This window comes from Vombatus ursinus, unplaced genomic scaffold (genome assembly GCF_900497805.2).
Source record: "Vombatus ursinus unplaced genomic scaffold, bare-nosed wombat genome assembly UNPS02014817.1, whole genome shotgun sequence".
Taxonomy (NCBI): domain Eukaryota; kingdom Metazoa; phylum Chordata; class Mammalia; order Diprotodontia; family Vombatidae; genus Vombatus; species Vombatus ursinus.
The window spans coordinates 10,687,828-10,714,809 of NW_020954595.1; the positions used below are offsets into that span (position 1 = coordinate 10,687,828).

The 26,982-nt window shown below is 51.7% G+C and overlaps 1 protein-coding gene and 1 long non-coding RNA gene across 3 annotated transcripts in view; one reads left to right on the forward strand and one right to left on the reverse strand.

Moving 5' to 3' along the window:
* Positions 1 to 2,114: 2,114 nt before the first annotated feature.
* Positions 2,115 to 10,928, reverse strand: LOC114023308. Of its 2 annotated transcripts, none has more exons than XR_003566772.1 (7): positions 10,505 to 10,928; positions 10,003 to 10,095; positions 9,080 to 9,149; positions 6,743 to 7,000; positions 6,463 to 6,538; positions 5,713 to 5,806; positions 2,115 to 3,498 (listed from the first exon to the last, which is right to left on the reverse strand). It is a non-coding gene; the product is annotated as an uncharacterized LOC114023308 (long non-coding RNA). The 2 variants fall into 2 exon arrangements; XR_003566771.1 differs by having other exon boundaries at positions 6,463 to 6,544.
* Positions 10,929 to 22,877: 11,949 nt separating this feature from the next.
* The window catches only part of ELMO1 (engulfment and cell motility 1), a 333,348-nt gene continuing 329,243 nt past the window's right edge, over positions 22,878 to 26,982 (forward strand). Inside the window, exons 1-2 of the mRNA XM_027835911.1 lie at positions 22,878 to 22,946; positions 23,132 to 23,281. Coding sequence (XP_027691712.1) covers positions 23,204 to 23,281 — 78 coding nt within the window. The 5' untranslated portion in view covers positions 22,878 to 22,946; positions 23,132 to 23,203. The remainder of the gene's footprint in view (positions 22,947 to 23,131; positions 23,282 to 26,982) is intronic.

Genomic DNA, 26,982 nt, shown 5'->3' on the forward strand with positions numbered 1-26,982 from the left:
CTCTGCAGTTCTTCTTGGACTATCCACGCTTGCTTCAGACATCCCTGGTGGGGGCTGAAGATCTGTGATGAGCCCAGAGGCCAGGCCAGGCGGCTCCCAGTGACAGCTGTGTAAGTGACTGCTTCTATCCCCAGGGATGGACTGCAGGCCTCCACTCTGCCCAGAGGCAGGGCCTGGAGGCCCCTAGTGACAGCTGGGTAAGGGGCTACAGGCCTCCTCTCCCATGACTGAGACAGGGCCTGGGGGGTCTTGGTGACAGGTGTGCAAGTGACCACTCTGGGCCCTGGAGATGGGCTGCAGATCTCAGATGAGCCCAGAGGCAGGGCCTGGAGGCCCCTAGTGACAGCTGGGTGAGGGGCTACAGGCCTCCTCTCCCCAGACTGAGGGCAAAGCCTGGAGGCCCTTGGTCCAGGCTTGGGAGCTAGCTATGTACAGCCTCTTCTGTCTCCAGGGATGGGCTGCAAGCTTCCACTTGGTACAGAATCAGGGCCTGGGGGCTTTCCCTACCTCCTTCATAGCTGCAGGGAACCTGCATCTCTTCAGGTAGGCAGCCCCTGGCTTCTCTTTAACCCTCAACTTTAAAAAGAATTTTGTAATCTGGTGATCTTGTACTTTTGCAATTTCCAAAATCACAGTGGAGCGGCAGGTGTCTATTGTTGTGAATGTTTCCAGCAAATTGGGTTTGAAGAAAAGTCTGGTGCGGGTGGGTTGTTAATGTCAAGGTTACTCAAGGCGAAGGTAATCCCCAGTGCCCGGATTGGGGGGCGGAGGAAGGGGGGGTGATTGACCCCAAGGCATAGCCATTTGGGACAAAGACAAAGATGGTGAGACCAGGGAGGACAAGGGGATTCTCATACAGATGCTGCAAAATCAGTCATCAATCTGCATGCCTTTATTATGCGCCTGCTGTGTGTTAAGCACTGGGCTAGGCACTGCTGATCCAGAGACAAAAGCCAAACAGTTCCTATTCTCAGGGAGCTACATTCCACAAGCATTTATTATGTGCCTACTGTGTGCCAGGCACCATGCTGGGTGCTGGCAAGGTGACAGGGAGGCAGTAATGGGGAGGAGGCACTGGGTGTTTGAGAGAAGGGGAGAGGTGATGGGGGTGGGGCCCATGCAGGAGATGCCCACGGGAGAATTCAGTTGGGACACACCCACTGAGGAGGGCGGCTCCCGGTCCTCCTGGGCTGGGAGGGGCCTCACCGGCATCCACCAAACCCCCTTGGTTTTTGCAGAATTCGAGATTATAGGATGTGTCAAGGCCGCTCAGGGGGCGTTAAAAGCTGTCCTTGAACCCAAGTCCTCAGACCAAGAGCCGCGGTCCTTTTCTGTGTATTAATTTGCCCCCCCCCCATTTTTCCTGGTTCCTGTTGCCCCCCACCACAGGGAGCGGCAGAGGCGGTTGCTCTTTCTGCCATCTTGGCTCTTAATTCTGTTCATCCCTCAGGCCTAGCCTTGGCCTGAAGAGCATTTGACGCCCACCTTGGTTCCCGGATAGCAGAGGGCGGCTGCCCCTTGGGAAGGCTGGCAGAGAGGGCGGGTTCTGGGCTGGAGAAACAGCCCGAAGCTTTGAGATGGGATTTTCCAAACATTCCCCTGGTTTGGGTTGTTTTAAACTTGCCACTGAGCTTGGGAGAGTCTTTACACATAAGTTATTGTGGCTTTGTTTTATTTTGGGCTGGGGTCTCCCGCGAGCCTTTGAAAGGAAGCCTGAGGCAGAGCCGGTGGCGGAGGGAGCAGAGCCAAGAGGGAAACATCCGAGGGGAGGGGCTTGGTCCCAGAGACACAGTACAGATCCCAGGCCTGGGGTGGGGGGGTGTCTGGGGGCCACAATTAGGACTCTCTAAATGGCTGCGGGGAGACCGGAGCTTAGGCCTTTCTGTCTGGGAATTGCTGGCCTAGTATTAACGTACAGACAGTCGGGTGCACCCCCAGGCTCCAGGGCTGAGGTTTGCTGGTGGGGCTGGGTCACTGAATCCAGCCACCGCTGCCCACTCCGAGGGTGTTTGCCTTTAAAAAGAAGTCCCGTGGCCTTCTTTTCTTTTCTTTTCTTTTTATTGGCTGTGTTGGGCAGTGTGCTACTGGTGATGGTGATGAGAATAATAGTTATATAGATAATAGCATAGTATGCATAACGCTCCAAGGTTAATACAAGAGAGTACGCATGTATATTGCACTTTCGGATTCACGAAGCACTTTATCAATATCATCTCGTTTGGTCTTGGGAGGTAGATGCTATTTTGATGATCCGCATTTTCCAGATAAGCAAACTGAGACTGAATAAGGTTCAACAACTTGCCTGGATCATACAGCTAATTAGTGTCTGAGGCAGGATTTGAACTCAGATCTTTCTGGTTCTAAGGCCAGTACTCTATCTGCTGCAGCAACACCTGGCTGCATCGCATAGCAGCCGTTATGTGTGTCAGCTGGAGGGGCGGGAGACTGCTCAGGGAGCATCCCTAGAAGCTGGCTCTTGTTCGTTGGAGGAGCCGCTGCTACCCACCTGACTGGTGTCCCGTGATGGGTGTTTGGGAATATTGGAGAGAATTGAGACGAAGTGTAGTCCTCTGGGCAGTGAGAGCTTTCTAAGGGTTCTCCCAGTTCCTCTGCCTGCCAGGGTTTGGTGATGAGCTGGGTGATGGGCAACGTCACTCAGGACCATCCCGGTGAGTCCTGACAGGGGAGTCACGGGGACTGCCCCAACATCATCCATCTTTCAAACATGGCAGGTCAGGGAGGGCGATCTCTGTTTATCTGGCAGGCTGAGGGGCAGCGCTCCGTGTCTAAGAGGAAAAGAAGCTGCCACAACGGCCTCTGGTTCTGGCCACTGGTGGCACACCCTGAGGAGGGACTGCCAGGTTCTTGGGGTGATGTAGCTATGCTGCCGGGCCATCAGCGAGCACTCCAACTTGGACAATCTAGGAAGCTTCCTTCTCTTTGCAGCCCTTGAATCCAGTTATCACCATCTATTCCCTTTTCCCTGGCACCCTGCATCCTTTTAGCAATGGCACCCTTAAGAACCCAAGAGGGAAGGCACTTTGCAAGTTAAAATTTCGGGATGAATGTCACTTAGTCTTACCAAGTCGACCTGGGATGGATGAAGCTTTCGGAGGAGGTGGGGCTTGAACCAGCACCGGAGGGAAATCTCTACTTCCTAAGTTTATTTTTTTAAGTTTTGTTCATTTATTTTTTTTTTTTATCCCAAAATCATCTCACCATCTTCCCCACCCCTTTGTAAACAGAGAAAAACATTTAAGCAAATCCCAGGGACCAGCAACCCCCTTGTGACATTCTGTCCCAAGCTCTCCTTTCATGTCTTTGAGCCAAGATTGGTCTTTGAATGGAGTCTGAGGTCAACCACCCATTGGTGGGGTTTTCGTGGACTTTGTTCTAGATCTGGTGAATAAGTCCCAGTCTCCTGAATCGTGGTCTTGTTTTTTGCTCTGTGTCAGTTCATAGGGGCAGCTAGGTAGTGTAGTGCATAGAATGCCAGGCCTGGAATCAGGAAAACTTGAATTCAGATCTGGTCTCAGACACTTCCTAGCTATGTATGACTCTGGGCAAGGCACTTCACCCTGTTTGCCTCCGTTTCCTTGTTTATAAAATGAACTGGAGAAGGAAATGGCAAACTACTCCAGTGTCTCCACCAAGACTCAAATGGGCTTACAGGGAATTGGATACAAGAAACAACAGAACAACAGTGATGAGAGTATCAGTTCAGGGAAGCCTTCCCAGGTTTCTCTAATTCCTCATGTCTACCAGGATTCCAACATTGTGCCCTCCTGTTACATGAATGAATAAAGCATTTATTAAGCACATACGATGCTTCCATTTGCTTCTCTAGGTCCTTTGGCACTCACCCTTGAGAGGCCCCACGAGGAGAAGGGTTTCCCACCTACATGTTGTAGGACGTAAGGAGGGGGATACAAACAAGTTTTACCCAGGAGTGAAAGGACAAATGCTGGTAGCCTGAGAGGAGAGAGCTAAGAAGAAAGTCACCAAAACTGGGAACAGAGAGAGAGAGAGGGCAGAGCGTGAAATGAATGGAGAGTGACTGAGCCCCCAGATAGAATGAGAAAATCAAGGGGAGACCACAGGCCTGGGCCCCTTTGTGGTGGGTTTGAATTCTGGCCTGAGAAGTGTAGCAGGCCAGTGGAGGCACCAGGCTTTCCTCAGGCCCAGATGATGTCCAGCTCCTGGGGCTCAGTACCCCCTGGGTCAGCAGGATGCCCAGGGCTGAGGAGAAAGGGAGAATGACCTTGGCCTCCATCCAGCCAACCAGGTCAGCTTATCTCAGTCTTTTACGAGAGGCCCATGGGAGGAGACTGAGGTCGGGTAAGAATTGGGTGCTTTGGTGTGAGGCTTATTGTGCCCTGGACCCGTTAGGAAGACTTCTATTTCTTTTTCCTGCTGCTGGTCAGGTTTGCAGAGAGGAGCTGATCCTCTGACTGACATTTCTGGGGCAGAAATAAGAATGAATTTTCAATGGGCAGCATCAGTCATGTCAGCATATTTACTGAGGATGTTTTGCCTAAATAAGGCACTATGCTATGTGCTGGGGATGCCAGAAAGGTCAGCCACCATTCCTCACGGTGTGATGGGGGACAACATGTGCACACTCATGTACAAACAGGATACATACAGGATGAATTGGAGCTAGCCACAGAGGGAAGGCACCCCCATTCAGGAACATTCCGAATGGATTGATTGACCAGTCCCAGAGAGCTGATTAATGGACTGATGTCCAGCTCAAAACTTAAATGCTTCTTGAAGCCAGTTAGGTAGTGTAGTGGTTAGAAGTCTGGAGAAGACCTGAGTTCAAATCCCGTCTCAGACATTTACTGGCTGTGTGAAGTGTCTCTTTAATGTCATGGAATCTCTCTCAGTCACATTTTTCCTATCTGGGAAAGGGAGAGTAATGATGTCACCAACCGCCAGGGCCGTTATGAAGATCAAGAGACAAGATTTGTGAAGCGCTTTACAAACTCGAAGTGCTAGGTGAATATTCTCCATTATTAGCTATTTTGAAGCACCATAGTGCCGAGACCTTGATCAAATCCTGTCTAATATTTTTATCAGGGCTTTGGATAGAGGCATGAGTGTTATTTCAGTCATTTTTTCAGTCATGTCCAACTCTTTATGACACCATTTGGGGTTTTCTTGTCAAAGACACTGGAGTGGTGTGCCATTTTCTACTCCAGCTCATTTCTACAGTTGAGGAAACTGAGGCAAACAGTGTTAAGTGACTCGCCCAGGGTCACACAGGTTGTAAGTGTCTGAGGCCAAATTTGAACTCACAAAGATGGGTCTTCCTGACTCTGGGCCTGGTGCTCTGCGCACCTTGGGGCCCCTAGCTGCCCTTTGAGTGTTTTTGAGCCTTGCCAAATTATTGCAGATGGCATGAAGCTGAGATGGTTATCTTCATACATATGGTGACCAATAGAGTGGAGCTGTTGGTTAAAGCTGCAAGTCATCATCTTGCCCTATATTTGGGTTCAAAAAACCAACTGCACAGGCTAGGATGGGAGGACCCTGCTGAAGAGCAAGGGTGGGGTGTGTGTGTGAAACCAATGGATCGTTCTATTGGATATTTTTCTTAGTGCCTGGGATTCCCCTAGCAGGCACAAGGACAAAAGCAGAAGCAGTCCCTGTCTTCCAGGAGCTTACACTCCACTGGGGAGACAACGTGGCCACATATAACATACATACAACAGGAGCGAGCTGCACGATGTGGCGGTTTCCAGAGCGGGTCCTGAGGCGGGGGCTAGGACGCGGAGGGGTGAAGGACCCGACTATATTTAGCCTGGAGGAGAGATCAGGGTGACGTGAGAACTGTCCTCAAGCTGCCGCGTGGAAAGGAGATTTGGCCAGTTCTGCTAGGCTGCAAAGGGCCGGGCTCAAACCCAAGGGTGGAAATTACAGGGCGCGGAGTCTAACTTAACAGAAGGGGAAAAGCATCCTCGAAATTAGCTGTCCCAGATGGGGAGGAGCTGCCCTGGTGTGGTTTGAGCCTGAGACTCTGGGTGACCTTTCTGTGGGTGAGGTAAAGTCTGTCATCCTCCTGGAGCTCAGCGAGGACTGGCTTCGCTCAGGGCCATTCAAGGCTCTGATTCTCTGCTCTGAGAGGGAGGAAGGATCGATGGGCAGGGAAGTCTCATGTCCGGCTCTTCCTGCTTTCTCCTGATTTAAACATTTAAATCCTTTCCCCCAGCTCAGCCTGCTCCCCTTTAGACTTCTTGGCTCTGATCAAGGCTCAACTCAATCAACAGATCAACAAATATTGATTAGGTCCGAATTGCCTGCCAGGCACTATGCTTGGCGCTGGGGAGACAGAGAAAAAAATTGGAACAATCCCTCCCTGCAAGGGGCTCCCAGTCTAATGGGGAAGCCAATGGGTGTGTGTGTGGAGATAGAGACCGCCCAAATACATTATGCAGTGAGTACAAAGTAGCTCCATACCTGGGATCCTGCGAGAGGGAGGGCACCAGCGACTGGGGGAGTCAGGAAAGACTTCGTGCAGAAGATGGGGTTTGACCTGCATCTTAAAGGAAAAGAGAGATTCTCTGTAGTGAGGAGGGTCTACATTCCAGTCATGGGAGATGGGAAATGTGGTGTCCAGTGTGAGGGACTGAGAGGGTGGGCCTGGCTGGATCCCAGCATGCAGGAGGGACAGCAATGCCCAGTGATGGGGGAGGGGCTGGGGCCGGGTTGTCAAGGGTTTCCAAAGCTAAACAGAGACCTGTCGATTTGATTTTAGAGGTTACTGGAGCCGCTGAGTAGGGAATCGGCCATTAGATCCAGGTTTGAGAAAGATGACTTTGGCAGCAGTGTGAGGGATGACTTGGAGAGCCCAGTTGGAAGCTGTTGCAATAAGCTGGTGAGACTCCATGAAGACCTGGTGCTCAAGGGCTGGGGCTTAACAGAGTCAGGAAGGCAGAGATTCAAAGGCTGGCTCTGAGACCTGGCAGCTGTGTGACCCCAGGCAGACTTTCCGAATCTGTAAAATGGAGATGGTGATAATAACACCTGCAGCATTGGCACGGTAACCCACCCCCAAGGGTTGTTGTGGGGCTCCAAAGAGAGCATGCTGAGGGCAAAAGGACTGCAAACCCTAGAGCACCTTAGAATGTAAACTTTTTCTATTGCATTTGTGACCTTGGTCAAGTTCCCTGGCTAGGGCTTTGGTATCCTTATCTGGAAAAGGAGTGGATTGGAGCAGCCCACATCTGGGGTCCTCCTAGCTCCGCCATGGGTGAGAAGCGTTTATGTGAATTCAATCCAATGTATTTATTAAGCACCTACTGTGCCCGCTTGCAGGGTGGGATATGAAGACGTGAATGACCCTGTTCTTGCTCTCGCTAGACTTCCAGTCTAAAAGGGTGAATGCTCAGTACAACAGCCACTAGGGTGGGCTTCGGTGACTTTTACGCATCATACATGATTAATTAGCCCCATTCTTCTCGGCCTCAGAAGGCAGACATAAAAGCCATGGGCAGACCTTGCAGAAAGGCCACTTCAGGCTTGATATCTTGGACGGCTTCCTGATGGTTCCAAAGTTGGACACACTGCCTCATGAGGTGGTAGGTGCCCCTTCCCCCGGGGTCCCTTGACAGAGGCTGCAAGGTCATCTGTCAGGCACATACAAAAGGAGAATCTGTTTTGGGCTGTGCATGGGACTGGAGGTTGCTGAGGTCCCTTCCCACTGTGGGATTCTGGGAAAGTGGACACCTTGAAAAGCACTCCTAGATTGGTGGTGCTGGAAGTATTCCTCTTCCATTGTTCCTTCCTTAGCCCGTGAGGGGCCTCTGAGAGCTCCCAGGAGCGTGGTGAGGGTAGCGATGGCCAAGCTCGGGACTGTTGTTTGCCTCAAACCAGGGGAGAGATCGTGTTTCCAGCAGGAATTGAGGCCCAGACACAGTCATGGCTCCCATCATTAGTTTGGTATGGAAAAATGGTTTTATTCCCCTCTCTAGCTTGAGAAAAGCTCATGAAGGTATTCTATAGTGATGTGCTGTCGGACCTGCTGAGTTGGTCAACCTTTGAAAAACAAGCAAAGCAGGTGATAGAAACCCCAGAACATCTGCTCTTGAGGAAGGACAGTCTGATAGCTTGACCACCTTGCATCACAAAGCTGGAAGAGACCTTATGGGCCAGTGATCCTAAGAGGTCCAGAGGATGAATGACAACAGAGGAACCCAGGGAGGTTGGGCGCTGGGCCCCAGGTCCCACCACTGGTCAGGACCTGGCTTGGAGGCCAAGTCCTCCCCTGCCCCCCATGCCCCATTGGGCTGATAGGTCAGAGCTCAGCAAGCCCCTCCCGGCACTGCTGTGGCCACCATATAATGCTTTCCAGCTTTTCTAAGGCTCGAGTGTTGGCAGCCATGAGTGAGAAAGACTCAGTCACCCAAAAAAGGGGAGTCTGGGTCTGGTCTCCATTTCCCTTGGGACAGCTCTGCAGTGAGGCTGCCTGCTTCTTGCTTGCTAATGAGAAGCCTCTCATTGAGGAGGTTTGAGCTGGGTATATCCTGCCTGGTCTTTGAAGTCACTTTAATGTTAAATTTGCATTAACATCGGAGGGAAGCAGCTTTCCCCTGCCTGCTGGGTGATGCTTGGAAGCCTGTTGGTTTCACCCCACAAATTCTTCCCCAAGATGCCGCTTCCCTGTGGGAGACTTCAGATGGCTCACTTTCCTGCTGGTGTCATCTGGAAGGGCTTCCTGCCTCACACAAAGCCATCAGCCGTCTATCACCAGTCTGGAAATTCGGGGCTGACTTTGCAAACAGCATCACCGAGGCGGAGAAGAGGATGCCCTAGGTGGGCAGCAGAAGGAAGCTCTGAGGTGGCTTCCTGACTGACCATCTTTGAAGCTCACATAGAGCCTGTGCTGAAGCCAGCATTCAGTAAGGCAGGAGACCCTGCAGAGAAGGAAGGCTTCAGGTGCCTGGAACCAAAGGCTCCAGGCTCCAGCTCGGGCTTCCAGATCCTGGTTCCTGGCCAGGCATTCATCTAACTGTGAATTGGGGTGTCAGGGCACTTCCTGGGGCTCTTGAGCTTCAAAGCAGTTTGCATTTCTTACCTCTGAGGTCAACACAGAAGTTCAGGTGATCCCAAGAAAAGGAAAGGGTCAATCGATTCCAGGGGCAGCTCTTTTAAAAGAGAAGAAGGAAAATTGATTTCAGAGTGTTGCCTAACTCATCCTTTGCGGATGGAGAACAGTTTCCTGAAAACGTGTCCCCCTTGAGGCAGAGGATTGCCTGGGAGGAGGCTGGGCTTTCATTGGTATTTTTTCCAGATTTGTAAAAGAAACCTCTTTCATCCCCCTTGCCCACACTGAGAGAGAGACAGAAACATAGAAAGAGAAAGGGAGACAGAGAAAGACAGACACACACATAGAGATATGGAGACAGAAAAAGAGAGACAGAGAGAGAGAGAGAGAGAGAGAGAGAGAGAGAGAGAGAGAGAAGGAGAAGGAGGAGAGAAGAGAGATTGATTCCTGCCCCGGTGAGGGGGGGAGGGGGGGAGGGGGATCTGTCTGAATGTTCCAAACTGCCTCTCCGCCTCTCCCATCTAGCATAAAGTGTATGACTTTGAGCAAGTTACTAAAACTTTCCGAACCTGTCTGCTCCTTTGCAAAATGCGAACAATATTAGACTACCTCATAGGGCACTTGTCTAAATCGAAGTAGAAAGTCTAGGTCAAGGGCTTGGCAAATATTCAATTGATACAGGAACGCAGGGGGCCCTCCCCTCCCTTCCCTCCTGCTGCTGCTGGGCTCTTCCTCCCCTCCCCCTCCTCCTCCCTCTCCTCCTCCTCCTCCTCCCCCCCTCCTCCCCCACTCCCCTTTGCCCTCCTCCTCCTCCACTCCCCAGTTACTATGCGTTTATTTCGGACATGCTGAATCATGGCTTCAGAGCTAGAGGGACCTTTAGAGACCATCTGGCCCAAACTCCTCATTCTATAGATGGGGAAATTGGAGCTCAGGGAAGAGAGGTGACTTACCCAAAGCCACATGATAATACGGGACGTTCCCAAGATCTGAACTCAGGTCTGCTGGTTCTGGAGAAAAGCCACTTCCTATTACATCACTCTGCTCTGGTGAGGGGAATACAAGCTCCTTGAGGGCAGGTCTTCATATCCCCAATGCTGAGCATGTAGGATGGACTTAATAAATGCTTGATTGATCAGTATAATACTAGGTAAAAGAATCCTTCCTTCCTTCCTTCCTCCCTCCCTCCCTTCCTTCTTTCCTTCCCTTCCTCCTTTCCTTTCTGTCTCTGTCTCTGTCTCTCCCTCCCTTCCCACTTACTTGCTTTTCTGTATGGGGAGTTTCCTTTTCAGATGGAAGGGCTTAACTCATTTTCTCAGATTTCCTGGCTGACATCAGTAGATCTAAAGAAGGCAGGCCCCAAGAGGCTGCCCCCTTCCTCCCTCACTCGCTGGCAGTTTCTGCATTCTTTAATAAAGCATTCTTTAATAAAGGAAACAGGAAAAGCGGGTTCACCTTTGCAGCTGGGCGGTGTCTGAGGTGAGAAGTCTTCAGCCTCCCCTCGGCTCCCAACAGGAGGTCAGCTGTGCCCTCCTCTTCACCTGCTGATTCCAGGACTGACCTCAGGTTCCCTCTTCCTTGTGAATGTTAGACACTGGTCAAGTTAAGTCAGTGAGCATTTATTCAGCACCTACTATGTGTGAGGCACTGTGCTAAGCGATGGGGAGAATGAGAAAAGCACAAGACAGCCCCTGCCCTCCAGGAGCTCACAGTCTCACGAAGCCCCACAGCAAGCACAGAATCAATAGGAGATAATAAGCAGGGAAGTCGCTGGAACTCAGCAGGGTCAGGAAGGCTTCTAGGAGGCTGGAGGCAGACGGCATCCCTGGCCCGGAGGACTGCAGTGTCTTGGACAAGGAGCGGGCAGGAAGCCAGAAAGGTAGGAAGGGGCTGTTGGTTAAGTGTCTTAAAAGGGAAAGAGGATTTTACATTTGATCCGGGCAGTAAGAGGCAGTGACATACGTGCTGTGTAGGGCACACGCTCCCACGCCGCTATCCCATGGGAGGCGACTCAGAACCCATCAGATCCCGACTTTTGCTTTGTTTTGCTCAGTCCATTTCAGTCACGTGATTTGGACACGTGTTCTACACAGTTGAGCAAAGTCACTGGGCAGGGAGCGTCCTCTGCAGTAGAGATGCAGAGCTCAGTCAGCCATGCCTGTGGCCAGGCAGGAGAGGGGCCCGGGCCTGGAGCTTAGGTCTTACATCACAAAATCTCTGAGGACCTTGAATCCAGGCCTCCAGGTCAACATGATGTAATGGAGAGAAGCCTGAGGACGGACACAGTCTGGAGATCAAGGTTCTAGGTTCTAATTTGCAGTACTGGGGACAGACAGGTCATCTCCCCTCTCCTCATTGGTAGATCCTGGAGGTTACACTGGACCAGGGCCTCTTTTCCTTTTCTGGCTTGTGGACCCCTTTGGCAGGCTGGTGAAGCCAGCCATACAATGACCACAACAAGTTTGGGGGGCCCAGGCCAGGAAACTCTGCACTAGATGAAGTCAAAGCTTCCTTCCAGGACCAGTGAATGCTCTTGTTAACCCCACTTTACAAATGAACCAACTGAGGCTGGTGACTGGCCCAGAAGCATCAGCCCCTGAAGAGTCTCAGCTGCAGCGAAAGAAGGAGGGATCTGAGAAGCAGAGACATAGAGCTTAGCATCCAATAGGGAAACTGAGGCTTGGAGAGAAGTGACTTCGTGTGGCACTATAGCATCCTGAGGCTGGGTCCAGGTTGGTCCCAAGGAAGCCCACGGCCCTGTTCCCCTTTTCTCCCAGTCTCCAGGCCAAGGGCACTCTGCTTATTCAGGCCACGTGGGCATCATCTCCTTTGTGCCCGGCCTTGGAGCTGCCCTGAGATGGGCTGGAAAGGTCTGGCAGCACTCCAAGGATCTCGCCAGGGATAGACTGGATGCGCTCACTGAGCGCCATCAGCGCCGCCCAGGGAACGCCAGCAGCCATAACAACAGCTGCATTTATCAACTGTTTTGATGCTGGCCAAGAACTTGGTATCCACTAACCCATTTGCCCCCCAACAGCCCCACAAGGCAGATCCTCCCCATTGGACAGACTAGGAGAGAAGTAGATTCTTCTCTGGGTCACACAGCTGGTAATTGGCAGGCTTTGGGGGTCAGGAGGAGGACTGGGGGAGTCCCTCCAGAGGCTCAAACTGCCGAGGTGACTCTCAGGGCCCCAGGTCACAATCTAAGGTGGACAAGGCTCTGATCTGTGTGTGGAGAGGGGGTTTCCACCTCGAAAGACCCCCAGGATGATGGAATCACATATTCGGACCCTTCCCCTCCCCCCAAGGGAAGTGCCAGTATCATCATCCACCCCCACCCCAGGGCATCCAGACCAAATCCACCCATTTTACAGAGGAGGAAACTGAAGCCAAGAGGGGAGAACTCAGACCCTTCAGGTGCTCGGTGGCAGAGGAGGTTCCTAGGAGCAGCTGGGGTGGGGTCCTCCCAGGCCATCTAGACTAACCCCCTCTTTCACAAAACTGATGTGGGTGGAGGCCACGGGACTTAGCCAAGGTCACACAGGTAGAAGGCATAAGAGGTGGAATCTGAACCCAGATCCTCTGATTCCTCAGCCAGTTTTTCTTTTTTTTTCCTAACCACAATTCTGTGGGGGATGTGGTGTAGAGTAATATTGTTCCCATTTCACAGATTAGGAAACTGAGTCTCAAGGAGGCCCTCTAGGTCCATGTGGGCCAGGAAGCCTGGCCCCTGCCTTGAGTCCTTTTCTCAGAGCTCGGATAATGAGGGGTCGTAGTGACTCCCCCCACCACCCCCCATCTCAGCTCTTAACCCTTCAGCCACCAGTCTGAGCTCAGCCAGCCCTCACATCATGAAGAGGGCATGGGGTGTTCTGTGTCGGCCCATAACCGGATGACACGCTGTAATGTGGTTTCCTGGTGGTGATTGGAGTGATGTGGCTTCTGGGGAGGAGTGGGGGCCTCGTTAGCACATTGTCCTCTGATCCACCGATTTGGAAACAGCTTTTGGCCGGCTCTTGGGGGGAGGGGAGAAGCAGGAACCGATTTCCTGTGTTTGGGGCTCATCGTGGGCCTGCCCGCCTGGTCTCGCCTCCCTCAGGGGTTGCTGGGTCACACCACACACTGCAGCCATAGGCCTTGTAAAGAAAACAGAGGAAAGGGAAGTGGAGGAAAAAGTTATCCAGAAACCAGGAGAGTGGGAATGGAGCCAAGTTTCTATAATCACACACTCCAGTTGAGGTGCTCTTTGCAGAAGGGTGAGCGCAGTGTGTGAAGGAGACCCAGAAGCTCCTGGGTGTGTGTGCCCCCTGCCCCCCATTTCTGGACCTTGAGATGGGCTCTGCCTGGTCCCCTCTTGTCCCTGACCAGGACTCTCCATCTCTTGTCCTACTTGGAGGGGCATTGCTGCCCCCTGCCTTTGCTCCAGAGGGGCTGGATGTGGGGGAGTTCCTGGGAGCACAGGGCCTGTTAGGAAGTTGAGTCCAGACTGACTCCTGCCTCACCTTTCTTGCTCCAAGATCAGAAGACTGAGGTCCACACAAGTAAAGTGAGTTTCCCAAGGTCACATGGCTAGTAAAGGTCAGAAGCAGGATCTGAAACCAACCAAGTCCTTCCATAGCGAATGAAAATGCTCTTCCCTATATCTGTATGTTGCCTCTTCTAGGAGAGTTGTTTTTGTTTTTTTTTAATGCTTTACTTGGTGCCTTTACGCTTTTTAAAGACATTGCCATCACTCCCAGTCCTCCTTGAGAACAAATAACCTTCCCCTGGAACAAAGACACACAGTGGCCGCAGCTGACAGTGTATGCCTCATTGTGCAGCCATAGTCCCCCCCTCAGGTCCTGATCTGAGTCCTGAGATCTTGGGGGGAGGGAGTCCTTTACACTCGTAAATCGAGTTATCATGTGACAGCTCTCTGTTCCACCCATTTTACTCTGCATCATCCAAACCAGTTTTCTCTGGTTTTTCCAAATTCCTCCTCTTCATCCTTTCTCATGGCATGATAATATTTTGTTTCATTTGTCCACCAGTTTTTTCTGCCGTCTCTCAGCTGCTGAGCCCCCACTTTGTTTCCAGTCTCTTGCCACCACAAAGAAATGCTGTATGGTGTTATTTGGTATAATCAGATAAGCAAAACGTTTGTTTTTATGGGCCATGAGTCCAGGACACAGGACTCGTTATTGTAAATAGAATGCTACCAGTAGTTTGAAGCTCATTTTGCTGGATTGTTTTCAAAAATTAAAATAAGAGCTCATTTTCGTCCCCTGGCTCATGTTAATCGGGAGATTCATGAAAGAGGTCTTAGACCTCGCTCCTAGTCAGCAAGGTTGGATTTTATTCTCAGCGAGGATGTGCGTGTGGTCATTTCTTGAAGGAATGAGATTCATTCCAGCCAAAATGGCCTGTTTGTTGTTTCTGAAACTCGGCATCCCCTCTCTGGGCTTTGCACAGGCTGTATCTCATGCCTAGGACGACTTCTCTTCTTGCCTTCACCTGGAATCCTGAGTTTCATATAAGGATCCTCTTAGGAACTCTGTCCCCTCCTTCAGGAAGCCTTTCTGGGTCCCCTCCCCCAATTGTCACCTTCCTTAAATGTTTTGCCCTGTCTGGGCACCTGTAGAGTCTGCCCCCATCGCAGGTCTCCAGGAATGGAAGCTGGATGAAGGCAGCGTCTGTTCTAGCTTTGTTTCTCTGTCCCAGCACCTGACTGAGTGCCTGGCACATAGGTAGGTTTGGCAACAGGGGCTAATGACCAACTGCCTGCCAGGGCTGGGGTTCAGGGAGGAATGTCTTTGACAGAAGCTGCAGTCATCACCGCCAAAATGCTTTTTGTGCCTGGATTTGTTTTCCGTCCCTGTGACGTTCTGGCAGCCTCGTCTTCTGCACCTCCCTTTGGAAGCTCTGGTCTTTGATTCAGAGGTGCTCAGGGCTTTATTCCATCTCCTGGCATTCTACCACCCTCCCTCTTCATCTTTTCTTTTCTCTGTCTTTAAGAAAAAGAGAGAAAGCCCCGTGAGCACTGGGAGTCCTGTTGGGTGGTTTGGGAGCCCATCAGCCTGGGGCACCCATTCCCTTCACCTGGGCTCAGGATCCTCAGTGTTTGGGGAGGAAGCTCCCTATTTTGGTTCGGGGGCTGTGTGTTGCTTCGGCTCAGGTACAGTTGGCTAGGAGGGTTTTTTTTTAGACAGAGGAAAGTGGGTTACCATGGAGAAACCTTAGCGCAAGCCCCAGGTTACCCTGTAGCATGTACGCACATCCCTGTCCTGATTCGCTCAGTCACACACACGATGGAGCCGGCTCGCCTTTGGAGATGTCACTGCCAGGAGGCTTCATTAGCAGAGAGGCTGAGCTCCGGGGCCAGCCGCAGATGGGGCAGGTTTCACCCGTCCCCTCCCCAGCTCTCATCCCCCTCTTGTCACCACGGAGACAAGATGTTGCCTCGCTCCTTTGATCCAGCCCTGAAGAGCAGTAGAGGTAAGTCTCCGTCCCCGTGGGCAGGCTTCGGGACGCTGTGGACAACCTGGTGGGATCCATGGGCGTCCGGGAAGGTTGCCTGGTGCTCACAATCTGCCTAATGCTTCAGACCTCCCAGGCTGCCCTCATACACACAGGATATATCCCTCTGAGGTGGGCAGGGCTATTATTACTTAGCTTCATTTTGCAGATGAGAAGCCTGAGGCTAGGAGACTCAAATGACTCCCATTTTAGCGTTCTTCCAACGGCTTTACCCACTTCTGGGAAGCAAGTTGTGGGGAGAGGTTGAGACAGTCACCTTCAGACACTTACCAGGCTGGATGCACCATGAGACCAGACCAGGGTGGTTTTTATTATTAAAAGGGAAAGGGGCATGAGTTTGAGGGCACATGGAGTTGGCGCGTAGTAGGTGCTTAATGAATGTTTATTGACTGGCATACCAGCTGCCTGTCTTAGATGGGAGAAGCCATCGATACACTGTGATGCAGTGGTAAAGACACTATGACTGCCAATGGGTAGATTAGCTATACAGTTGGCTTGGGAATGTGTTTATTCTGTCAAAGGAGACTCACTTACAGTGAAATGTGCCGAGCATCGGGGAGATGACAGAAGGTGGCTGGGAATCCAGTGGAACCTCTGCTGCTTGAGGGGAGGGACTGTGGCCCCAGTTCTTCGGCCCAGGGCATGACGGGATTCGGGCAAGGTCCTTCAGGCAGTGACCATTAGAAGCAGGATTTGAACCCTCATGTTCCATGTCCAGAGCCCGCTCATGGTCTTTCCTGCCTTAAGAACCTGCCCGGACGAGGACATCCTGGGAGTTTCTGTCTGGAATCCCAGAGGGCCAAGGTCTTCATCCCAGAACAGAGGGGCTTGCTCCAGCAGCTTCTCTGCTATTTTTTCTCCTGGTTCCTTTTCAATCCTGGTTTTTTCTGCATGCATCTAATTTCCCTTTATCTGCTCTGTCTGCTGAAAGCTCCCTTGATTTGGGTCTTGTTTCCAAGACCTCACACTTTAGCCTTCTAATAATGATTCTAGATTGCTGCAGCCCCCAGAAGAATGTTGGCTCCTTGAGGGCAGGGATTGGTTGGTTCCTGGTTTTGTGCCCCAGGACCAGGGCCAGGCACACAGTAGGCACTTAATAAATGCTTGTTGAATGAATTCGCACCTACTCATCTGCCCATACTGTCTACACACACACACACACACACACACACACACACACACACACACACACACACAAGTTCAAGGTCACCCTTTGGTTATTTGTCTGGTCCCCAGAAGTCTGTCTTCAGGCCCTGCTTTCAGGGCCTTTCTTAAATTAACTTGTTCATAGCAGGCAGAGCTCCTTGGTTTTCTGAGTGACCCAAGGCCCTGTTTCCATTTCTCTCCCTAATGCTGCCTTCTAGCCCTGAGCAACCCCCTACCACTTCTATCTGTTTGCCAGTGTTTTGTTGGGCACATGTACATTCTTTACAGAAAAAAAGTGCTTCCAATGCCCACCCCCATCCCTCCCTCACCAAAAAACAAACAAAGAAACAAAAAAAACCTAAAAAAAAAAAAACCCAAACCCTGCCTCATCCTCCTAAAGAGAAATGAGATGACATTGAAATGCATTTTCCATGTTAAATTGTATTGTAGTTAACCAGAGGACAAGGCTTTGCCTGATTTGGGGTTGGGAGAGGAGGAGGAGAAGAAGAAAGACAGACAAATATTTGCTGAAAATAAATAAAATCAGCCAACAGCTGGTGAAAGCCTTTTCTTCAACCCACACTCCTCTATCCTCTGGAGAAAGTAACTCTCTGCCCCTAGAGCCAAGTTACCTCCTGTTAATAGCTAATAGCCGCAGGCACTGAAGGAGGCTGGGGGTTCAGGGTAGAGTACGAAGCAGAAAGGGCTGGGATTCCCAGGATGCCTTAATATTTCAGACTCTGAATGGGCCCGCACAGAGTAAGAAACAACCGCTATTTTTAGAGGGAAGTGGGTGTCACTGAGGTACCTACTGGTGACAGCTAGTCATTCCCTTTTTATGCCGCTGCCAAATTTTGTCTGCTGCCTGCAGCTGTCTTGAGCTTATTCTGTGTCATTACTCTCCTCCCCACTCTATGTTTCAGCCGTACTGGCCTATTTGCTGCTCCATCAAGATATTCCCTCTTGCTGTTCCATACAGGATGATCAATTTCCTACCTCCAAGCCTTTGCAGAGGAGGTTGCCATGCGTGTAAGGTACTGCCTCACCTCTGATTCTTAGCATCCTTGACTTCCTCCAAGGCTCCGTGTCGGTACCATCTTCTACTGGAAGCCTCTCCTGGTTATCCCTCCCTCCCTTCTCAAGTGATCCTATATAAATTTGTCTGTTTATACACTGAATCCCTTGGAGACCACAAGCACTGTTAAGTTTTTTGCTCTTGTACCCTTAGCTCCTAGCCTAGTGTCTTATCGCTAATCAGTGCTGAAAAAATGCTGTAGAGATTGGATTAAATTAGATTGGATCGGATGAAACATTGGGTAAAGGCTGAAAGATTAAGGGTCATTTTATCGATGAGCTTTGCCTACCGTGTGTCAGGAGCTGTACTGAGTAGTTGGAGGGTGCAGTGGGTAGAGAGGCCCAGCTGAACCTGGATTTGGGAAGACCTGAATTCGAATCCAGACTCAGACAATTATTAGCTGCATGATTCTCATGGCAAGTCATTTTGCCTTCATCTGCCTCAGTTTCCTCACCTGTAAAATGGGAATAATAATGGCACCTCCCTCTCGGGGTTGTTGTGAGGCTCAAATGAGATAGCATTTGTTAAGCACTTTATAAACCTTAGGACTCTATCAGTGCTGACATTTATTAGTGATTTTTAGGGGCAGGGATGTCTCTGATCACCTCCCGGTGGGGGAAAAGTAATAGAGCTGGAGGTAAATACAAAGACCGATTCTAAAAATGGCTCTGAGGCAGCGGTGGGGTGGTGGGGGGCCCAGCAGTTTAGGGGACCCAGAAAGGCCGCATTAGGAGAAGGGGATGCTCGACGGAGGCCAGGAAGCAGGGCGCACTGGGCGCCCGTGGGACAGTTGAGGCTGGCTACAGACGTCAGCCTTTGCTCACTCAGCCTCTGCTACTGTTTCATTTCATTCCGCACACATGGCAGCGCACCTCCCATTTGCCCTGGCTGCCCGCTGCCCCGCCCGGAGGCCCCCTACTCCTCAGCTGAGCCTCTGGGCTTCCTACGAGTCCCAGATAAAAGGCCGCCTTCTGCAGGGTCTTTGGCAGCTGTCCATCTCTGGGCCTTCCCTCCGTGATCATATCCCATTTGTCTCGTCTGTATCTGGCTTGGCCGTCCGTGGCTGGCACGTTGTCTCCCCCAGTAGAAGGTGAGAGCCTCAAGCCAAGGTCTTCTTTTGCTTCTTTTCGGTTCCCGGGCACTCAGCCTACTGCCCGGCACATGGCGGATGAATGCTTGTTGACTAGCCCCAAGATGGTATAATCTCCCTGGGTCCAGGGCTAGAGGTGCCTCAGGTCTGAGCTGTGGAGCCAGATGCTTCCGACTCTTCAGGGAAGGCGCATTACGACGTAATATGAATTAGACAGAAGCCCTGGTCCCCGCTGCCTCCCTCCCTAGCCACCTTTTTGGGGAAAGCCAGGAAAAAGAGGAAATTCAAGGCTGTGAATGTCAGTCTTGATCAATGGTGAGTTTGGGGCTGGGGGATGGGGGGAGGTTTCGTCCTTTGTATCTGACTCGGCATGTCCTTGGGGACATTTGCCCGATGTCAAGGCCAGAGACAGCACGTCTGATCATGAAGAGAACAGGCAAAGTGGACAGACGGGTGTGAATCCCACCCTGCAAAGCACTGCCTCCTGACCCCTTTACCTTCTATTGGAGGCACCTGGGGCAGGGAGGCTGCCCTCCCAGGGCTCATTGCTCAGGCCTGGAAACCTCAGCAGCCTGGATTGGGGGAGGGGCTTTTGGGGATGTGAATTTGGGGCTCGGTTATCTTCTCTAAGCCCCCGCTCCCTGTCTCTTGGCTGTGCTGGCCCCAGCAAGTCGTCAGGCTTCCTTAGCCGGAAGACGCCAGAGGGAGGCTTATGTAAGATCCCGGGAGGAAGCTGGTCGGTCCTTTGCTTCGGTTTTGCTTTCTAAAGGGTTGCTTTGTTTACAGCCGGTTTTGACTAGATTTCCTATCTTCTCATTTGTAAGGGACTGGGACGAAGCCGTGTGATGGAGTTCTGCCTCATCCAACTGGTTCTCCCTGTGCATCCCCTGGAAATGGCCAGGGCAAGGCCAGGCCCCCCGGGGAGTGGGAGCCCTGAAAGGTGCCTCAGAGCTGGCAGTCCCAGGGGTAAATCTAGCGCTTTGATGCCCGTAGCCGGTTTCCATTGTAGGCCCTCGGTACTCCTCAGTGGGCGTGTGTTTTCCACAGTTGATTCATCCACACCCCCAACCCCCTTCAGTAACTAGAAAGTGGGGCCTGACAGCTCACTGCTGGGTGGAGGGGAAAAGGAGGTGAGAAATGTGCTCACTTCCCAATTTAGCCCAGGAAATGAGCTGAAGATCTGTCTATTCTCAGCCAGGACTTAGAGCTGGTGAGGGCCGCCCTCCCCACCTAAGATGCTCTTCCCATGAGCCCATCCTACAGCCCAGAGTCCTGAGAAATGAAGCCAGCAAGGCCACCAGGCCTACCTCAGACCCCTGAGACAAGCAAAGCCCAAGAGGTGGGCAGTCCTCAGTTCTAATGCTTGACAGCTTGGCCCTCGACCCTTCACCAGCATCTGCTAAGAGCCTGCTCTGTGCCTGGCCCTGGCCCTGGCCCTGGTCCTGTGGATACAAAGACAGAAACCTTACAATCCTGCTAGCCTGGTCTTCAAGGCTCTCCACAGTCTAGCACGATCTCACCTGTTTTTGTGCATTGATGTATTGAACGTCTACCTGGCTCTCTTATTACACGAGGAGTGTTCTCATTTGTAATACGGAGAAGATAAGATTCTCCCTGTGTCCTTCACAGGCTGTGGGAGGAGGGAAGCTCTTTGTAAGCCTCACAGCTTGCAGAGAAATGGGGTGGGGGGAGGCTGAGGGTTACTTTCGGTCATTTGTGCACCTGTCTGACTGCTGGAATCCAGGGAAATGGGGTGCTTCGTACCTGTAAAGTGCCCTCCAAATGGGGAGTGTGCACGTGGTCATGCTGAGGGCATCAGCTGAGGGGCAGCTGCATCAGGTTGGGGTGCCCAGCCTAGCAGGGATCAGTGGAATCCAGGCACTTAGGAGGAGTTTTTAATGAGCTCTGGGGGTGGGGCAAGCATGCTTTTTCTTTGGGGGGGCAGATAGGACCCAGCAGGTGTTCTTGGTCTGAAGAGAAAGGGGGAAGGGGAACTATGGAGTGGAGCCATTTCCTTGTCTCTAATCGAGGGGGGCCCTAGGTGACCTCCAAACACTCTTTCAACCTTGACATTCTGGGATTTTGTGAAAACCACCAAGAATGCACACTGCTTGTTTGGTTAACTCCCTATGTGCCTCACCTCAGCTTCCATCGATCTGACCCAAAATGAACAGAATCAGATTGGTGACCATTTCTAAGCAATTCCCTATTTCTCGATCCAGAGTGTAAACAGCAGAGCACAGAACAGGAGTCACTGGGCTTGGGTTCAAATTCTGACTCCCTGGGCTGTCCCTAAAATGAGGGCATTGGGCTCCAACTCTGAAGTCCCTCCTAGGTCTAAAATAGAAAACCCAACTGAGCCTCTAATGATTTTGGGGAAAGGGCTTCTGAGGCCTCCCGGGCCCCTCCCCCATCGCCTTCTGAATCTGAGGAAGTTAAGGCCCAGAGCAGGCAGTGACTGGAGCTTGAAGGAGGCCTGGCTAGGCCTAGTCTGAATGACCCGGGGTGGGGAGCACAGAAGAGATTTTGTGCAGGCATAGCCTGGACCAGAAGCCCATAGCTGGGCTTCCTTCCCCCTGGGTTCTGTGATTCCAGTGGCTCATGGGAAATAAGGCTGATGGGCCCCCACAGCCTTCTCAAGCCTGGGCCTGGCCATTCGGGGCCCTGCAGACCAGGCTTCTTCAGTGAGTGGGACTCAGGAGGGATGCATCTGCTGGGCAGAAGGACCGAGCGACATTGGGTGGGTTGGACGTGTGCCGGGCTCATGGCCCAGGATAATGCTCTGGTCTTCGAGAGAGAGGATACTTGTGCAGGTGAGGGTGGGGCCCCTCTGGCCTTGGAATCCTCTCGGGCCCCTGGACCTCCTCAGTCTCTGACTCCTGGAGCCCTGTCCTCCAGGACGGGTCCAGAATCCACCCCTAGGTGCTTTTCAGTTTCTTCTCAAGTCCCAGGGTCCAGTGGGGCCTTTGGTTTGAAATTTGCAAAAGATTTCATTAGAATGTAAGCTCCCTGAAGGCAGGGGCAACTTCTGTCTAGTCCCAGTACCTGGCCCAAGGTGGCTTTAAATGAGTGATCGTTGATTGGTAATTAAGCAGGATGCCCTTTAAAAGCTCTGAATTAAGGCCAACGACCCTGCTACCCAGCCGGTGTTTATATGCCCAATACTCTGATGGATCTGGGGTCTCCTCTGGGTCAATCTTCTTTCTGGAAATGAAGCTAGCCACTCATCTCTGCTGAGACAGCTAAGTGGTATAGTAGATAGGGACCTGGGCCTGGAGTCAGGAAGATCTGAGTTCAAATCCTGCCTCAGATACTTATTAGCTGTGTGACCGTGGGCAAGTCATTGCCTGCCTCAGTTTCCTCAATTGTAAAATGACTATAATAATAGCACCTCCCTCCCAAGGTGGTTGTGAGGATCAAATGAGACAATAATTTTAAAGTTCTTAGCACATAGTAGGTACTATATAAATGTTAGCTGTTATCATTATTATTCGTTATATTATCCGTGAGCTACTCTTGTCTATGCCCTCTTCTTGCGGAGGAATAATTTCTTGGCCTATGGGAATTGAGGCCTGGGTTCAAGCTTCAGCTCTGGTGGGTGACTAGTCTGAGAGAGCCCCTCCGAATGCGTGTCCATACAGAATTAGATCTCTCACCAGGGCAGCCGGGAGGGCTGGGAGATGAGAGAAGCCTAGAATCTCTCTGTGCACAAAATCACGTGTGCATGCGTGTATACGTGCATGTGCATGTGTGTGTACACACATGTGTGCAGGTGTATATGTGTGTGCAAGCGAGTGTGTGTGTGTGTCTGTGTGTGTGTGTCTGCTCACACAGCACTCCTGAAGCCTTCTCCTTCCTCTCAACATCCTGGTTGCTATAGCAGGCCAATGTTATTTGTGCTTTCTCACACACAACGAGCCAACGGTTCGACAAACGCTGCTTCCTGGCCATGCCTGACTTCCTGGGCAATCTGTCCTTCCGGAGACAGCCCGGCAGAAGGAGGCTGCAGGCTCTGCACGGACGGCTGTGGCCCTAGCAGGCTCCTGGAGGGGCGGCGGCCCCTGGCCTCGGTGGGTGCCCCCGGGAGCTGCTTGGTGGCCGGGCACGGCCGGGCCTCCTGTCCCAGGGAGAGGCCTCAGGGTGGGGGCTGTGCACAGGCAGAGACATCTCAGGCACCTCAACCCCCAGTGAAAACAGGAAGTGATGGAACAGGACCTCCCCGCTCATGTTCCGTTTGTCTTCCGTTCTTCCTCAGGCGCGGGGACTTTCGGACCCGGCTAGCATCGACACCTCTTCTTGCTGGCCCAGCAAGCCCGGGGCAGGGACCATGCCGCCCCCCGCAGACATCGTGAAGGTGGCCATCGAGTGCCCGGGGGCCTTCCCCAAACTGATGGAGATTGACCAAGTAAGTCAGCCCGGCCTCTGGAGGGCATCCCCGAGCCCGGCTCGCGGCCACTTTCCTTCCTGCGTGGGCGCTGCCAAGCACTCTGTCCTCCTTTCTCTCCAGGTCTGGGACGAAGATTTGGATGGCTTGTGGCCTCCGTGTCCTAGGACCAGAGGGGAAGGCGCGGGGATGGGGTGGGGCAGCTCAAGATCATTTCCCCTGACGACCATTTCTAAGGCCGTTAAAGAGCAGAGTCTGGGGGAGGAACAGAATCTCCTTGGGTCTGACCTCATCCAAGATCCCTTGTGTGACCTCATTGATAGAGGGAGCCTCCCTCCACCCAAGTGGCCTCAGAGAACCCGCTGGGCCCTGGGGGGTGGGACAAGGGGTCTTTCTGAGAGATTGGGAGGCCAGCCTTGTGCTTTGGCCATGAGCCACTCTGCCCTCCCTCATGTTTTCAAATGGCAACACGGTGTCCGGCGCACAGAGGGTTCTCTCTGAAGTCACAGGACCTGGGTTCAGATCCTGTCTTGGTCACTAATTCACTGTGCAATCTGAGGAAAGTCTCTTCCCCTTTCTTGGCCTCAGTTTTCTTTTTCGTAAGATTGGGGAGTGGGGCTAAGGTCCCTTCCGCTGTTTGTCTGCTCCCGTGCTCTGACACAGATCTGAATGCTTAGTAAGGTGGGACCGCACCCCAGGGACTTTCCTTGTTTCTTGTTAGACCACAGCTTTGCCTCAAAGTGAGAGGTGTTCCAGTTTCCTAAGTTAGTGCAGCCTCCCCAGGGGTGAGACCCCTCCCTCAGCTCCTTTCCCAGGGCTCCTGAGGGGGCTGCTGGGGAGCAGGACCCAGCACAGCCCTGCCTCCGTTGCCTTCTCCTTAGCAAGGCAAGGGCAGCATTCTCTCTCAGCATCATCCTGATGGTGCCATAGCAACCCCAGCCTCTGAGGCCGAGTTCTTCCACTTAAGTGTTCTCTGAGTGGTTTGGTTTTTTTTTAATTGCTTTTCAAGTCAGGCTTTATTGCTTCTGGCCTAGAGCTATGATCTTGCAGGATTTACTGGGCAAGAAGTGGGGACACGGTGATCTCATGGCTGGTCTAGGGGCTGGGAAGAAAGGGGAGGAAACATGGCCAGGGTTCATCTTGAAAAGAACCTTGGCTGCATGCATCAGCATCCTGGTCCAGGGAGCTCTCCTTTTTGGAAGGAGGCCCTGTAAACAGAGACTGGCGTTTTTCTGTATGTGTGGGCCCATAGCAGACAAGGCGCAATGTGACTTTGTTTCTCTAAAAAAAAAAGATTTTTTTTCAATTAACCAATGTCTGGCATGTAACTTTCCTTGTCTGGAGGGGATGCTTGCTGGCCAAGAGATCGTGGGGACAGTCATTCATCTCAAAATCTCCAGATTCAGATGCGCTCATGGAGAAGCAGCTGCGGGGAGACCAGGGACATCTGCTAGGTCAGAGCCTGGATGCAGGAGGAGACCGGGGTTTATCCGAGCTGAGACTGGACAGGTAGAGGGACTGGCTGTGGCTGCCTTCAATTGTCTTCTCTTCCCTGGAAAAAGAATAATGACGCCTCCAGTAGCTAGCCTCTCAGACATAGGGTTTTTGGGGAAATCGGGTCCTGGTGCTACCTGGGCATGTGCGTGAGAAAGGAGTGTCTGAAACGGGAAGAGATGTTTAATGGTCGATGGTGTTTATGAAGCCAGAGTGTGCAGGCTGCAGGATCATCGTAACAGATGGTGTGCACAGAGAACTCTGTGTCTGCAGGAATTTAATTATGGCCACATGAAAGTGGGCTTTAATTAAGGAAGTCCCAGAATTACAACCATCAGAATGATAGCCGCCTGGGCAGAGGTGGACCTAGGAATGAGCTACCAGGGCCTTGCCCCGGGGTGACTAAGTCCATGGGGTGCTGACACAGAGGCTGTGTGTGTTCCTTCACTAGCATGGAAACCAGTGAGCTCACCACCTACATATTTAGTGTAATTAGTTTAAATAGGAGGCCTCCGCATGGCACACTTTCTTAGCCCAGCTCCCACCTGCCAGGTGAGCGCTCCCTGCTCAGAGAAGAAGTGTCCCTGTGTCTGGGGGTCTTTGCCCAGAGGGGCTCCTGTCTAGTGGGCGGATTGGAAGGCCTGGTTGCCTTCTTAAAGCTTGGTTCTTGCATTAACAATGCTGATTGTGGCTCCATGCCAGGGTTTAGCCCTACAAATGTCAGATTTGGGGGGGGGGGAAGGTCCTCTGTAAATTGACCAGATATGTCAGTATCCCATATTATGCCAGCCCTATAACTCTGCTCGATAAATTCAGTTTAATTTAGGACACATTTTTAAAGCACTTTCCCCGAGGGCTGGGTTGTGTACTAATGATACAAACACAAGTCCCTGTCCTCAAGGCGCTTACCTTCAGATGGTGGAAGGCAGCAACATACAGGGAAGATGATGGCCTGGGAAGCTCCCTAGTGTCTCAGAGACAGATTGAGGGACTGATTGATAGAGGAATTTAAGTTTGAAAAAACGCTTTACATCCTCTCCTTTGATTCTGGAAGCACTCCTGTGGGGTGGGTACTGCAGGCATTATTATCCCCACTTTACAGATGAGGGAAGTAAAGCCCAGGCTGGTTGAGTTGACTTGCCCAGGGTCACTCAGATAGTAAGCTTAGGTTTTGAGCCCACACCTTTGTGTTTCCAGAACAACTTGATTTCAAACATTTGGTCAAAACCCCAGAAAACCCAACTCTGTGCCTCATGAGGGTGTGCCTAGAAGCTGCTCAAGTGAAAACAGAAGGTTGTCACTGAGTTGTTGTTATTGAATTGTTTCAGTTGGGCCTAACTCTCTGTGACCCCATTTGGGGTTTTGTTGGCAAAGACTCTGGAGTGGCTGGCCATTTCCTTTCCCAGCTCATTTTATAGATGAAGAAACTGAGGCAATCAGGGTGAAGTGACTTGCCCAGGGTCACCCAGCTGGGCAGTGTCTGAGGCCAGATTTGAACCTGGGGAGCTGAGTCTTCCCGACTCCAGGCCCTGTGCTCCATCCACTCACAGCAGCTGTGAATTTGTTTTTGAGGCAGTTCTTGGAAACAAACGCCAGGCCCATGGTCACAGCCACCCTCTGGATGTTGTTAGAACCAGTGTGAGTGGGCAGTGTGACTGTCTATCATCAGCAGTCCATCAAGAACTGCCTTGTGCTTGGGGACCACATGTGGGAAAGCCCTGCTCACCATTGAATTTAGAGGCAGGGCCTAACCCCCATTCGCTGTCTGGTTCTTTCTTATTTCTCTTGAAATATTTGGGAAACAGGGCTTTGTCCTTGCAGGAGGGAAAGACCCTGAAGAGCTATTTTAAAAGAGGTTTGCTAGTGGTTTCCAGCTTTCAGGTCATTCTTTGCCCATCCTTCTGACAGATGTTTTTGTCTGTACTTATCCATTCCAGTTCAACCTTGGGGAGTCCCTTTGTGTAGTGAAACTACGGGGTTTTTTGATGTCCCAAATGTTCTCTTTGCTTTGGATCTAGTTGTTGACTGAACACCATTTCTCCCAGCTGAGAGGAGAGAAAGCAGAGTGTTTTAGATGAAAGTCATGTGGTGGCTTTGCTTATATCTGCCAAGAGAGCGAACAAGCTAATGGCTGGTGAAGAAGGAGGAGAGACACTGTCCTTTTCCATCATTTTACTGATGCCTTTGGGTTTCCATCTGAGTCATTTTCATATCTAGCCCTCCCCAAA